This window comes from Thermothelomyces heterothallicus (assembly GCF_042370625.1).
Source record: "Thermothelomyces heterothallicus CBS 202.75 unplaced genomic scaffold P884_scaffold_2, whole genome shotgun sequence".
NCBI classification, from domain to species: domain Eukaryota; kingdom Fungi; phylum Ascomycota; class Sordariomycetes; order Sordariales; family Chaetomiaceae; genus Thermothelomyces; species Thermothelomyces heterothallicus.
In genome coordinates, this window is record NW_027192563.1 from 929,140 (window position 1) to 943,378 (window position 14,239).

Sequence of the window (14,239 nt, forward strand, 5' to 3'; positions counted from 1 at the left end):
TGTATCAAGGGTAGATATGCGCCCAGCTTAGTGCAAGCTTGCGTACTGCTTGCGGCCAAAGGCGAGGGCTAGGTGACTTGCCGCTGCTTTGTCTGGGCGAGTCGTGGTGGATTGTTCAAAGCACGTTCGCGTTCGAATCAGGAGAGCTACAGTTAACTAGGTTCGCCGGAAATGCATCGAATTGATTATACAGGAATGTACAGACGGGCGGCCGAAGCATGCGGAATGCCGTGGCCTGGTGGTGGAGCGTGGCGTGGCGTGGCGATGAATCAGTTGTCGGCCTCGTCTGCCCGTCAAGTTCCAACTCAGCTGGTGGTCGTATTGGAGGAGGAGGACCCCTTCCCGGTGCCCGAGACAAGCAGGACCACACTTCCCAGCTGACGTCGCAGGTCCTCCCTGTCAACATCGTGCGTGTCGTCCACCTCGCCCCACTGCTGGGTCTGCCAGTCGACCTCGAGGCTCACCGCCCGCGCGGCCTCCTCGACCCCGAACCGCTCGTCGGGCGCCTCCCCGGGCTGTTGTTGTTGGTCGGCGGCCGCCGCGGGCGGAGAGCGGGGCTCCCGGGCGCCGGCGCCCTCCTCGCTCCACTCGGCCACCAGCCGGGCGGCGGCCAGCAGGCTCTTTCCGGCGAGGGTGGCGCGCTCGAGACCGGCCAGCTCGAAGGGCGAGAGGGCGAGGATCCAGCCCTGGACGACCTCGCGGGTGCCGGGGGGCTGCTGGCGCGGGAAGATGGAGTCGCCGTCGACGACGGGCACGATGGAGATGCCCGGCCAGAGGCGGGCGGTCAGGCGGCGCACGGTCGAGGCGTAGGCGCGCTCCTGGGCGGCGCGGAGCGAGGCGCTGCCGTCGTCGTCGTCTCGGGCCCCCTCCTCCGGGGGCGGGGAGAAGCACAGGAGCGAGTCGGTGTCGAGGTAGCGGAGCACGGTGGCGGCGATGGCGCCGCGCAGCGAGGGGTCGGCGGCGATGTCGAGGGCGCGGCAGGTCAGCGACGTCAGCGGGATCAGGTGCTGCTTGGTTGCCTGCTGCGCCGACGTCAGCCCGTCCCACTCGATCGCGAGCGCGTGCGCCAGGTCCGGCTTGGAGGCCGGCAGCCGGATGACGGCCTTGGTGGTCGGGTGCCGGAGCGGGCGGGAGTCGAGGTGGATCTCGAGGGCGCCTGTTGTTGTTGTTGTTGTTGTTGTTGTTTTTGTGAGTATTCTGGTTTTCCATCCATCCACACACACACACAACAGTTTGATTGGGGGGGGGAAAGGGTTTTTTTTTTTTTTTTTTTGGTTGTAATAACGTACCATTGACCTCTCTCACATGAACATCCTTCCAGAACCGGCGCTTGAGCGTCCTGGGCTTGGTGGTGGTGGTCCCAGCACCCGGCTGGTCCTGGTCCTGGTTCAGGTTCTGGCGCGAGACCTTGACGTCGCCGGCGTGCCTGAGCAGCTCGGCCTGGCGCTTCCTCCGTGCCAGCCGTTCCTGACGCTCGGCCTGCTCCTCGGCGGCTAGTTCGGGGCTCGGCTGCGGCGGCTCGGGCGGCGGGCCGGTGCCGTATACCGGGACGACCTTGGCGGGCTGCGGCGGGTGGGAGTGGATCGCGCGTGCGGCCGCGCATGTGGTGGCAGTGATTCGGCGACGGCTGCTGCGGACTGCTGCTCCGGCTGTTACTCCTGTTCCCGCAGCTGCGACGGCGACGGCGGGACGCAGAGGGAGCAGGAGACATAATCTCGTCGCGGGCGCCATTATTACTTCGAAGCCTCCGACCGTGGAGGTCAGGCGCGGTAGGGAGAAAAACTCGGAACTAAAAAGAAATCCAGGTGCCTGGTATGCGCGCCGCGAGACGGGATACATGCATACATCGACACGATGCGCGGGAGAAATTTTGGGGCCGATCCCGTGATGAATAGTTTCACACAGGGATGAAGCAACTTTCTGGCCGCCGCAAAAAGTTCTCGGCCTTTGGGGCGGAGGAGCAGGGGTGAAGACGCGCTAACCAAGGGTAACTAACTAGCTCTTTCGCGCTGCGGTTGCAATTTCGCCGATTCGAGGGCGCGTGGCTGACGTCACTGGCTGGTGCTCTCTCAATCCGGGGTCTCAAGGAAATCCGTTGTTTCCCTCTCACATCGCAATGAATAACTAATCTAATGTGTGTTTCAAGAGACTTCACTCTACGGAGTATGTGTACCGTGCATGAAATCACTTCTCCTTGAGGGAACGTCAGAGATTGGAACAAACAGGAAAATCCACGCATCTATTCTTTCTCTGGCCAGTTAGTCCGCAAGATTCCATCTTCCCTTATGTGTCATAAGTAAGGCCTGCCGGACCATCTCTAAAGAAGACGGATCGGGGTGCTACGGATTACGGAGTGCGGAGTAGCGTATGAACGAAGAAACAAAAATGAAGAACCCTCTGGTTGGGTAAAGGGAAAGAGCGAAAGAACACTCCTCGAGGCCTCACCCCTCCGGCACATTATTACCAACTTCAGAGGCCCCGACCGTAATATCCAGTGTATATATATATGCTAATCAATATCCCCAACTCTCAAGAACCCCTCGCCGCCCAGAGACGTAGTGTATATACTACAGCCAAGCAAGCACCCGCCCAATCTGGCAATTTTGCTGAGACAGAACACAACCCCCACCCCCCCCCCCCGCCTTCTTCCCCCGGCACCCTGGGCTGAGAATTACACCCTTCTAAAAACCGCTCTTCTGCTGCGAGTTTGGCGTGGAAGGGGTGGGCAGAGCAAGCCTTAGTACGGCGGCCTGGTCACCGCTCCCAGCTCTTGCCCTCCCGCCTCTCCCTCCCCAACGCGCGCATCGATGCCCCTCAGCAGCGCATCCAGGTCCATCCCGGGCACCGGCGGCGCCCTGTCGTCGGCCGTTGCCCAGGAACCCGACAGCGCGCGGCGCTCGCGGCCGCCGCCACCCCCTCTGCTCTTGACGCTTCGCCTGGACGTCGACGGACGACGCAGCGTGGCCGCGCGGTCCTGCTGCGCGGTCTTGGTCGACGCCGACCGCCCGACTCTCTCCACCCCTACCAGGCCCGTCGGGAGGGGCGGCACGGGAGGGACGTCGTCGTCCCCGCCGCCGCTCTCGGAGTTCCCGTTACCGAGTCTCCCGTCTTCGTCGTCATCCGCGCCCACTTCTTGCGTCTTGCGTTCGCGGGAAACGGGTCGCTGTTGGCGCTGTTGGCCTAGTCGGTCTGTTGCGGCAGGCTGCTGCTCCTGCCCGGAGTAGTTTCCGTCGGGCTGGCCGTTGCCGGGAAGGGTGGTGGCTGGGTTGAACGAGAGCTCGCTCGGGGTCATGTCGTAGCTGACGAGGCTGTCGCTGCTCGAGTCGTCGTGCTGGAAGCTGGGTCCGCCGTGCATCGTCGTCGGCGGCGGCTGCAGGTGGCCGGAGAGGACGAGCTTGAGCCGCTCGACCGAGGCGACTTGTTCCTTGGCCTCGCCGTTGCCTGCCGGTGCCGGTATGCGGTGGCCGCTGCGGAGGCTTGCCTTGCCGGCCGCGTCCCCTGCTGGCGACGTGGACGGGCGCAGGTTTGCCCTGCTGCCCTGGGGCGATGACCTGTCCGCTCGGGCGTTGTACCCGTTCGGCGCCAGCCCGCCGCTACGAGCGTCGAGCCGGTTGGTGCCCGCGGTCCCCGACCGGGACCCGTTGAGGGATTCGGATTTGCTGGCCGTCTGCACGGCGGCCAGCACGGCATCGCGGCTCCATTCGCTCAGCATCTGCTCGCGGAAGCTGGCGGGTATCTCCTGCTCCGTCTCCATGTTCGGCATGTTGTTGGTCGCGGCCGAGCCCATGACGGGGTGCGAGAAGCCCCGGCCGGGACTGGCGGCCGGACTCTGCGACGAGGAAACGGTCTGCTCCTGATACGCCGCGCACAGGCACTCCACCAGGCCCAGCCGCTCGTCGAAGGGGAGCAGCGCTTCCGATTCGATCTCCTCCGTAGGCAGCCTCGGTTGACGCCCCACCGTGCCCGGCGTCCCGATCAGGTCGATGAGAGGCGGCGGCATGCTGATGCCCTCGACCCAAAAGTTCTTGCTGCGGCGCCGCACAATCTCGTTATGAATCGCCCTGCCGATGACGGAGCCCTCAAAGTCGAACTTCTCGGTCAGGATCCAAAAGTACCCATGCACGAGACTGCCCAGCCGGACTTTGTGGATCGGCGTTTCGGCGTCCTGGATGTCCTCCTGGAGCCGGAAGATCATGGGGAGACCATAGCCGACGGCGTTGATGCCGAGCTTGTCGACGAGCTTGGCCAGCAAGACGTGGAGGAGCAGCATGTCGTTCTCGTAGTCGATATACTGGATCGCGTTGTCGTAGATGGACAGGTGGAGAAGCTGCAGGAAGTGCGATCGGGTCGCCTTGGCGGGCTTCTCGCGGGCCGAGGCGCTCGACACGGCCCGCTTCGCAAGGGAGGCGCCCGGCTCGCGGTGCTTGGGCATCGGCCGGGCCGCCTCGTCCCCGGCCCTCGAGTCGGCGGAGGTCGTCTCGCGGTCCAACCATGTGACGACGGCGTCGGCATAGGCCTTGCGCACGAGGCCGTCGGGGTCCCGCAGCAGCCAATGCGTGCCGTCCCAGACCCGGATAGGAACGCGGCTCCTCGACAAGCCGACGTTCCCGCTCATCTTGGTCCGCGGATTGGCTACCAGGAGAACCGATTTGATGGCCCTCAGCGCGGCAATCTTGGCCACGGTAAGGCCGAAGAGAGAGTCGACGTGGTGATGCTCGTCCGCGAGGGCGTTGACGGACGACTGGGGCGTGTCCGTCTTGTCGCCGGGGGGCGAGCCGGAGGAGCTGCTGGACCTGGACGGCCTCAGCTTCTGCAGGAGGAGGGAGATCATGTCGAAGATCTGGTCGGCGTAGTAAACATGGGTTGCCAGGTCCCCGATGCACTCCTGCAGCCGGAACAGGAGATTCTTGCGCTGGGCTGCGGCCTGCTCCGCCGTGCCGCTGAGCTGCAGCCCGGCCAGGTAGCGGGGATCGGGCTCGCCCGGAACGTGCGGCTCGGTCCGCAGACTGTCCGGGTCTCCCGGCATCTGCACGAGCTTCTTGATGTGGCCGACGAGCTGGAGGAGGACGTCCATCACGCTGAGGCCGATCAGGTTGATATCCGATCGCAGGAGGGCGCCGATCATGGCCGTGAGGACGACGTGCTGGCGCAGGGTGTCGTCGGTGAGGGGGTGCTGGGTGAGCGCGTCCATGGCGGTGATGAGGATGGTGAAGCGGTCGGCCACGGGAGCCCATCGGGCGACCAGGAGGAACATCTTGATGGCCCAGCCGCTGTCTCTCCCGTCCGAATCCGTCTTGACGACGTCCTCCTGCTGGGTCACGCGCTCCTGTATGAACTTGAGCAGGGCAACGGCGGCGGCATGGACCTGGGACCGGTTGGTGGCGACGAAGATCTGCCTCAAGCACTCCATCGCCAGCACGCCCGTGTTCTCCTCGGCCAGCTTGTCCATGTCGACGGCGGTGTCGGCGAGCGCGATCGGGTTCGCGTCGGACTCGCTCTCGGCCGTCTGCACGGTGGCGACGCTCGTGCGCCTCCTCAGCAGCGTCCCGCCCATCAGCTTCTCTCCCATCTCGGCTCGCTGGTGCAGGACGTCGAGGAAGTCCTCGTTGTCGGTCCACAGGTTCTCGAGGATCATGGGGACCGTCAGGTCGTACTGCTGCGTCATGGCAGAGGAGAGGGCGTCGGACGAGGCAATGCTCTTGATGGCCTTGAGCCCCGTGTTCCTCCACCGAAGGGCGATCGGCTTGCTGGGTTCCAGCCTCCCGGGGAAGGCGCGCGTCGAGGCGAGGGAGGCATACTGCTGGACGACGTCTAGGTACTGGCGTTGGTAGGCCTGGTCGGCCACGAGCGAGGTCGGGTCATGGTGGGAGCAGAAGGCCTCGAAAGTGGGGATGGACGATTCCACCATGGTGATGTCGCGGGACTTGAGGATCTGGTCGAGGATTTGCAGGACGCACGACGCAAACAGAGGGAGGTCTTTGGGCGTCTTTTCGATCAGTGCCGTCAGGATCTGCAGCGTGACCTGGACGTTTCTGCCCAGTTGCCGAGCGAGTTAGCCCGTGGGGGAAGGAAAGCCTAAGGGAGGGAGGTTGCGGAGCGTTAAGCCCAAGCACCGCCTGCCTACCCGATCCGTTGGCGATAAACATCGCTGGCCGTCTTCTTGCCGAGGAAGCTGCCGACTTTCTGAATCTTGGACCGGCGCGACTGCGCGTAGAACAAGAGGTAGCTGAGCTCGCTCGAATTGGGTTTGACGTCAACAGCACCCTTAGTGGTCCGCGGGTAACACTTCAGGACGAGCACCTGGTGCTTGGGGCGGCATTTTTGCTGAATGGCGTTCATGATGGCGGGCGAGCGGACGGCGCGGCGAGCGGAAGGGGGGCCTGGTCGTGTGCTCGTGTGCTCGTGCAAGTTCCGGAGGGCGCCACGAGGAGGGCGAAAGTCGAAGATTGAACGATTCGGCAATTTGGGGAGCCTCGGGATCACGGTGCTGCAAACGCGATGGGTCGGAGACAGTCCCTGGATGGTGCGCCCCAGCTCAAAGGTCCAGTCGTCATCGGAGAGCCCCTGGTGGAAGACGTGGTGCAAGTGCTGACGGCAAATGTCGTGAGAAATTGCGACGCGATAACTCCCTGGCGTTGGTCTGGGCTGGGCTGACATGGGGGGGAGGGGGTACGTAAATTAACAGCTTGGCTGCGCAACCTTGGCAAGCCTCGGCGGTTTCCATACTTGTGAAGGCCAAGGCCAACAAGTTACCTGATCCATACAGATTACGGAGCACATACTCCGTAATCCGTACATGTAGTTACATACCACAGTAGGTAACGTCATTCGGAAACGAGTACTAAACAGACATACGGATACGCCGTGCCCCGTACGGAATGGTAAATCTGAACCCGTCAACCATGGGAGCCCAACACTTGACCACCATCCCACACAGGTCTGTTACACTTTATTGTATGCATTGTACTCCGTATATATACTAGTACACATTGCGTTCATTATCTCGCGATTGATGGTTTTGTGCTTTGTTTTTGCACCAGACGGCGCCGAACAAATTATGCCGCACGGTTCTGAAGACATCGGGTCCTGTGGCGATGATGATGGAGAATGTACGGATTAATCCGTACAAACCGAATGAGGAAAATGACCGCATGCCAATCTCGGAGGGTTTCGGGGCCAGACCTCATGAGCTCTAAACTACAGCGGAGTTACAGACACATGCGGGGAGATGGGGCGTGACGCACGAGCGAACGGCCAACTGCTTGCCGCGTTGGTTTCGAGATTCCAAATCACAAGGAAATTGTAAAAACCAGAATTGCGCCCATTCCTCTCGTTGCCCACGCAGGGGTTGGGCGCAGATACGGAGTACGTCCGTACACTACGGCGCCGTCGGTCTAGGCCCCCAATCGCGAAGTTGTGAACCAAGAACGACAACATTTCAAGCGCACAAATGTCTCAAGCGCTCATTAGTTATACACCTAGCGCATGCGCGCAACTCAACGCTCAGTGTGGATATAACTATGGTGGAAAATGAATGTAGTCCGTATATTGTACGCGGTACGAATACACTACTAACGTACATATTGCGTGAAATATGTTCCGTCTATCGGCATCTCGTGCCCACGGCCTTCCCCGGCGTCTTGGGTCAGATGCTCGGGTTCCGTCGGGGAAGATCAGACAGGATTCCAGAAACTTTCTGTGCTTCGGGCTCTCCGTGCCTTTTTGTGTCGTAGCGAAGTACGGGTACATACACTCTCAGTAGGAATGAGAAATTAGTTGATCGGTGTTGGACCAATCAGGAGAGACAGGAGCAGGCTGCCTCGATCCGCAAATCTCACCGGGGTTTAAGGCGGTGATGATGATGACGACGAACGAGGCAGATTAAGAATGCCGGGACTGCGAAGATGCACTTGCTACAAGTCTGCCATCGACTTCTGGTAACCATCAAATCCTTGTGCGACGCGCACACGTGGATCACCCCGAGAGAGAGAGAGAGAGAGCGAGAGCGTGGCGAACCATGCCAAGCCCCTCCGCTCCATTCCCCGTATCCGTCGCGAATCGGCAGCGCACCTATGAGATCGCTGGTTGCAACTGAATGCGGCAACTGATGCGCATTGCGACGGGCTGTCACTGCCCGCCCCGCGGTGGAGGTCGGCCTTGGGTCCCGCCGTGATGACAGCGGCCCGGTGCCCTAACTACACTACGCTACCCTACCCTGCACTAGTTACACTATGTACACCACGCTACACCACGCTCCACTAGTTACCCCCTACAGGAACCGGGCGCGTGGGTCCCAGGGCTGTGAGCGGCCATCCGCAGCACCAACGCAAAAATAACTAAGGCAGCAAGGAAACCCGGGGGTGCCTCGCTGGTGCCAATCGACAACGATCCCGAGGAATACGGACCCAATGCTTGACGTCGCAAGCAAGCAGCGATCCCGGAATGAGCTCCATCAGCAACAGAGACAATGCGACTGCGACAGCACCGCGAGGTATCCGATGCCAACCTCTCAAATGACATGAATATAAATGTCGAAGGTTGTACCCGACCCGGAGATAAAATGCGAAAATGGGGGAAACAAGTCGACGAGCGCACTGCGACGACCTCTTGGACGCTTAATTGATGGTTGTTTTGGCCGTGCGCTTCTTCTTCATTCATTCCTTTGCCAGCTTTCTCCCTCTTCGACATGTCGCCTCCTCGTGGTCTCGTCTCCGCTCTTCAGCTCCTCTCTTCGGTCCTCGCCGTCGCCGCCGGCCTGACGCCCTCTCCCCGGTCGGGTATCGAGCACTCGTCGCATCCGCGCTGCAAGGCGGTGCCGGGCTCGCCGGGCTGGCCGTCCACCCGAGACTGGAACCGTCTAAATGAGTCGGTTGCCGGAAGACTGCTGCGCCCGACTCCTCCAGGAGCTGTCTGCCATTCCGGACAAGGAGACGGCGAGTCCCCCGAATGCGCCGCCGTCCGTGAGCATTGGTCGACCTACGAGTTCCACCAGGCCGACCCAGTCTCGGTCGACTGGAACAACTGGGCCAACGACACCTGCCTTCCATTCCCAGGTGCTCCGTGCAGCGGTCAAGGATATCCTGTCTTCGTTATAAACGCCACGGAAGCTCGCCATGTCCAGCTCGGCGTTCAGTTTGGTGAGGACGACATTCCGACGGGCGCCTTTCTCCCCGCAGCCCGGACCTGGCACGGCACGTACTGACCGTTGGCTCCGATGCCTTATTACCTCCTTAGCCAAGAAGCACAACATCAGACTGGTTGTCAAGAGCACCGGCCACGACTACGTCGGCCGCTCGGTTGCCCCCAACTCGCTCTCCATCTGGACGCACTACATGAGAGACATCAAGACTCACAAGTCGTTCCGCCCGAAGCGCTGCCAAGCCACCATTGACACCACCGCCGTCACGGTCGGTGCCGGCACGCAGATGTGGGATCTGTACAACGCCCTCGACCTCTTGAACCAGACCGTCGTCGGCGGCGGCTCAAAGACCGTCTCCGTGGGCGGCTACGTGACAGGCGCCGGCCACGGTCTGCTGTCTCCGACCTACGGCCTGGCCGCCGACCAGGTCCTCGAAATGGAGCTCGTGACCCCCAACGGGGACATTGTCACGGCCAACGAGTGCCAGAACGAGGACCTCTTCTGGGCCATGCGCGGCGTGAGTGGTTTCTTATCCTCTTAAAAAGAAAACAAAAATCTACTTCGGTGTAGTTGTATTATATACACATAATACACATATACGTGCATACATACGGTGCTCACACCCCAAATCTCAGGGCGGCGGCTCGACCTTCGGCGTCCTGACTTCGGTCACCATGAAAACCTTCGCCACCCCCAGGATCGAGGCGGCAACCGTCATGCTCATGACCACCGACGTCGCCCAGCCGCGCCCCATCTTCGACATGGTCGCCTACGTCCTCAGCCAGTTCCCCTCCCTCGCCGACCGGGGCCTGTCCGGCTACAGCTACATCATCCGCGAGACTCCCAACCCGCTCGACAACGGCACGACCAGCGTCGGCGGCATCGTCTTCGCGGGCGTCGTGCAGGACTCGTCCCCGGAGGGGATGCGCAAGCTCTGGGACCCCGTCTTCGCCCGCGTCAACGCCACCTGGCCGGGCCGGTTCGTCCAGATCTACGAGCCGCGCTCCTACCCGACCTTCCTCTCCTGGTTCTCGGAGCACTTCGACTCCGACGAGGCCGGCCACGACGTCGTCCTCGGCTCGCGCCTCCTCGACCGCGCCGCCCTCACCGCCAACCTGACCGCCCTCTCGGCCGCCTACGAGCGCTTCACCGCCGGCGCCTCCTCCACCGCCTACCTGGTCTCCGGCAGGGGCGTGCACCACGCCCGCCCGCGCGGCCCCCGCGGCAACGCCGTGCTCCCCGCCTGGCGCTCCGCCTACGTCCACGCCACCCTGGGCGAGGGCTTCGCCCCCCTCGACGCGACCGCCGCCGCCGCCGCCAAGGACCGCGTGCGCGAGCGCGTGGCGGCGCTGAGGGAGCTGGCGCCCCGGATGGGCGCCTACGTCAACGAGGTGCGTGCGTCCTTCCTCCTCAGCCTCCCCCTCTTCCCGCTCCACCTTTCTCCTCGCACCCTCATCTATTTATCGTGTGTCTTCACTGACACGTGGCCGACCGCGCCGGCTGCAGGCCGACCCCGAAGAACCCAATTGGCAAAAGGAGTTTTGGGGCTCCAACTACAAGCGACTGTATGTGTTGCTCTACTTTCTTTCTTTTTTTTTTTTTCCTTTTCTTTTCTTTTTCTCTTTTCGCTTCTCTTTTCGCTTCTCTTTTCGCTTCTCTTTTCGCTTCTCTTTCTTCTCTGGCCTGTGGAACTGCAAACCATGAGATGGCCTCCTGCTGACTCCTGAGCCACAAAAAAAAAAACAAAAAACGACAGCCATGCCATCAAGCGCGCCGTTGACCCAGACGACGTTCTCTGGTGTACCCCCTGCGTGGGCAACGAGCGCTGGGAGCAGGTGGACGACCGCCTCTGCCGCGTTGAGAGATCCCATTAGAACAATCATCTGCACAGCTAAGCTCGGGCTTGATTTGTGTTCCCTCTCTTGGCGAAATTCGCCCATCATCTGTTCCCTAGGGGGTTAGTGAGGGGAGAGCTATTTGGATTGGATAGTCTGTATACAATCTTCAAAATAGACGGACACCGAATAATCAGAATGATCAAGATGTTGTTTGGCAACAAGGACCGACTATACATACGTCCCATGCTCATCCTGATCCTACTACTGTGAGGCTCACGGTCGGTCATATTCATTTTTTTGCTGCAAAGGTTTTCGGCCGGTGTTCATATCTAAGCTTCTTCATGTCTCCCTGGACCTAACACATGCAATTTTGTTTCTCCGTTGGAGTCCTGTCTTCCTCGCCACTTCATTCCAACCCTCTCCCTCAGCGCCAAACTTCCCAACCATCCCGACGTTAATTAACTCCTTTCCCCGAGGGCACCCAAACTGTCTCTCGGGTTAATAATTTTATTCTCACATTCAGACAAAAGCGGAACCCTCATCGCCCCAACCCCTCTTCTCACACTCCGCACCCTCTTCCAGAACCTGTGCGATTCCCGGGGGACCACTACATCCCCAGCGCTCCCCCTTTGGCCCATCGCCGTTAAGCCCAATTCCAAACCCAACCCTTGATCCGGACCCGGAACCCAGACCAACAAGATTTCCGCCAAATTGCCTCCGCACGGCCTCCGTCAAACCAGGGCTTGACAGCACGCTGGCACTCCCGCTTCCAGACGCCACCGGATTGGTGACACCGTCAGCATCACCAGCATTCGGCCTCCAGATCCGTAGCGGCTCAGGCCGCAACTTGCTCCTAGGCGGTATGGGTGGAGGAGACGGCGGCGACGGCGGGGGCAAGCGTGTTGGGCTCTCATTCTCGACGAGCAGATTGCTGGAGGCGATATTGGTCCCGCCCAAAGAGTGAGATGTGAAACGCCGTTTGATAGACCCGGAGTGCCGGAGAGGTGAAGGAAAGGGATTGGTGATGATGTTTGGTTGAATTTGACTGAGCGGTGCTGTGTTTGTCCACGCTGTTTGGCGTTCGGTGGCAGACTGGTAGAAGACGTCGTCCTCTCCGTTGTAGGTCTCGGTGCTCTTGTGGTCGCAGTCGTCGTCATCATTGATCTGGGCCAGCTCGCGGACGTGGCCGCTGACGGATGCGAACTGCTTTGTGGTAGTCCTGGAGACCTCCCGGGGCTGCATGAGTCGTGTCTTGGGTGGCCTCAACGGAGATACGGCAGGGTCGAATCTGTCGAAGTTGGCGGATAGCAGTGTCTTCCACCCCACCGAACTGGCTGTTGACGCTTCGCGGCGTCCGGCTAGGCGGGACATGGGTGGTGCACCCAGGGAGCTCTTTCGTCTGCCCGCATCTACCTCCTTTGCGGGCCCACTCTCGCCCTCGTCCGAGGAATACGCACTCTCGGAGTAGACGAGGTCCTTGGCCGAGTCGGAGTCGGTTTCCGGCAGGTGGTGGACATCACTCGCGTAGCGAACCTCCGTGCCCTTCTCCGATTCTTGATCCGCCGCGGCTCTCTGCTGAGCCCAGGCGTCTTGCTCTTCCTGTATTGACTTTCTAAGCGCACGCCGGTACGGGCTTCCTGTTCTGAAGAGGTGCGAGCCAGGACTGCCGACATTGCTCGTCCGCCAACTTGAGCATGCTCCCCCTCGCCCCAGAGTAGCGCTATTTCCCGCTATCAGGGGATCCTCATCGTGGGATACCGCCGTGTATTCATGCTCCTGGAAGACACGCTTGATTGTTGCAGGCGTTCCAGTGGAATGTCTCTCAGCCTTCCTGTCCGTCACCAACGTAGGGTTTTCGAGGATACCGCTCGCAGGCTGTTCCTCCAGTCCTTCCCTGGTGTCATTCGTCGCCTGCATCCGCTTCACAAGGGCCGAGTAAATCCGCTGGCTGTCCACCTTTTGTTGAGGAGGAGCATGGCCTTCAGCAGTCCCGTCGGGCGGTCGAAAAGTTTCCGAGCCAAGCACTCGTCTCCGGAGGGAGGGCGAGGGGACATGTGCGTCATTCTCCCCAATAACGGAGAGGCGCTGCTTTTCCCACTCTCTCCACTGCTGCTGCTCCTGGCTCGTGAGCGTGCTGGGCCCGGAATGTGCCCAGCTGGTCAGTGACGACGAGCTGCCTGATGCTTTGCGGTCATCTCGCCCGCTCTTTAGGCTATCCACGCTCGCCTTTCTGGAATGAACAAGCTCGGCCGGTACATGCAAGAAGGGGGCCTTGGCTGGAGGGCTGCGTATATGTTCTCGAGATCCTTCATCTGATCCTTCTACACTGGTGCATGGCGTCTGACTGTGGCTGACAACATGAGTCCTTCGAGCCTCGATGTGTTGGCATGGGATCGAGGGCGTCTCTCCCTCCGGCTTGGGGGTTAGAAACAAGCTCTTCAACTTGACTCTGAGAGACCTCGAGACATGTCTAGCTCTGGATTTCAGCGTAACCGATTGTTGCGGGCATTGCTGGGACTCGAGGGTTGCTGCCCCGAAATCTTCAGTTGAGCTGCTGCCGCGAAGAGACTTGGGCATTGTAGGGTCTGAACGGCGGCTGATGGAACCGATAAATGTAGATGACTTGTGCTTGGGTTGTGGCGTGCGTCCTTCGGCACCAGAGAATCCATCCTCGGGGACATCGGGTAAGCCGGAGGGAACCGAACCTGACGCACTCCCATCTCGGTTGAGACTAAATCTGGACCGGGACCTCCGGGTGGTCAAAAAGCTCATTGACTTCGGAGCCTTCAATGTCTGGACTTCTCGTGACGAACCATCGTGGTTGGGCTCCGAATGGAACAATCTGCGCGAAGTCGACGCGTAAAATGGCCTGGTTCTCATGGATATGCTGGTTAGAGGCTGCCCAGAGCTTTCATGGCAACTTCGCACCCCCCGAAAATCGGTGAGCATGGATTTGGACCTATGCAGGCGGCGGTACGAGGACGGGGCAGAGGCTATGTCGTCTTCAGGCGTATATGATTCTTGGGCGGCACTGAGGGAATCAAGGTAGCTCGCCGCGATCGGGGAAATGTGAACTGGAGGCGGTACTCTCCTGTGCAGACCGAGTGCCTCTGTGTTCGACTTCCCCTCGCTACTATTTCGGTTGCTGACCTTTTGGCTCTCCTGTGTGTTCATTGCGTCCCGGCTCCGACAGGTAGGGCTGCATGACTTGGGGGCTACCCGACTCGTCGCCAGTGTTGAACAAGGCCCTATAAACCGAACA

General features: G+C 60.7%; 4 protein-coding genes across 4 annotated transcripts; 1 reads left to right on the plus strand and 3 right to left on the minus strand.

Moving 5' to 3' along the window:
• Nucleotides 1-305: 305 nt before the first annotated feature.
• P884DRAFT_296653 (uncharacterized protein) lies at nt 306-1,731 on the minus strand (the record flags this gene model as incomplete). Its single annotated transcript, XM_069444431.1, has 2 exons — nt 306-1,156; nt 1,290-1,731. The coding sequence occupies 2 exons, from the start codon at nt 1,729-1,731 to the stop codon at nt 306-308; spliced, it is 1,293 nt and encodes a 430-aa protein (XP_069301120.1).
• A 917-nt stretch (nt 1,732-2,648) lies between these two features.
• On the minus strand, nt 2,649-6,613 carry P884DRAFT_236233 (uncharacterized protein). Its single transcript, XM_069439980.1, has 2 exons — nt 6,125-6,613; nt 2,649-6,032 (listed from the first exon to the last, which is right to left on the minus strand). Exons 1-2 carry the CDS (start codon nt 6,337-6,339, stop codon nt 2,738-2,740), a joined length of 3,510 nt encoding a protein of 1,169 aa, XP_069301121.1. The 5' UTR covers nt 6,340-6,613; the 3' UTR covers nt 2,649-2,737.
• Nucleotides 6,614-8,305: 1,692 nt separating this feature from the next.
• P884DRAFT_236234 (uncharacterized protein) lies at nt 8,306-11,193 on the plus strand. The gene is made up of 5 exons (XM_069439981.1): nt 8,306-9,137; nt 9,235-9,656; nt 9,775-10,530; nt 10,646-10,704; nt 10,896-11,193. The coding sequence occupies exons 1-5, from the start codon at nt 8,687-8,689 to the stop codon at nt 11,011-11,013; spliced, it is 1,806 nt and encodes a 601-aa protein (XP_069301122.1). The 5' UTR covers nt 8,306-8,686; the 3' UTR covers nt 11,014-11,193.
• A 303-nt stretch (nt 11,194-11,496) lies between these two features.
• P884DRAFT_274797 (uncharacterized protein) lies at nt 11,497-13,554 on the minus strand (the record flags this gene model as incomplete). Its single annotated transcript, XM_069442766.1, has 1 exon — nt 11,497-13,554. The coding sequence occupies one exon, from the start codon at nt 13,552-13,554 to the stop codon at nt 11,497-11,499; it is 2,058 nt and encodes a 685-aa protein (XP_069301123.1).
• Nucleotides 13,555-14,239: the final 685 nt, after the last annotated feature.

What these genes read in the sequence shown, in the direction of transcription:
- P884DRAFT_236233 (XM_069439980.1), bottom strand. Translation starts at nt 6,339, where the DNA reads ATGAACGCCATTCAGCAAAAATGCCGCCCCAAGCACCAGGTGCTCGTC. An exon ending in GTTTATCGCCAACGGATCGG is followed by an intron (nt 6,033 to 6,124) that starts GTAGGCAGGCGG and finishes GCAACTGGGCAG; the next exon opens with AAACGTCCAGGTCACGCTGC.
- P884DRAFT_236234 (XM_069439981.1), top strand. Translation starts at nt 8,687, where the DNA reads ATGTCGCCTCCTCGTGGTCTCGTCTCCGCTCTTCAGCTCCTCTCTTCG. An exon ending in CCAGCTCGGCGTTCAGTTTG is followed by an intron (nt 9,138 to 9,234) that starts GTGAGGACGACA and finishes TTACCTCCTTAG; the next exon opens with CCAAGAAGCACAACATCAGA. An exon ending in TCTTCTGGGCCATGCGCGGC is followed by an intron (nt 9,657 to 9,774) that starts GTGAGTGGTTTC and finishes CCCAAATCTCAG; the next exon opens with GGCGGCGGCTCGACCTTCGG.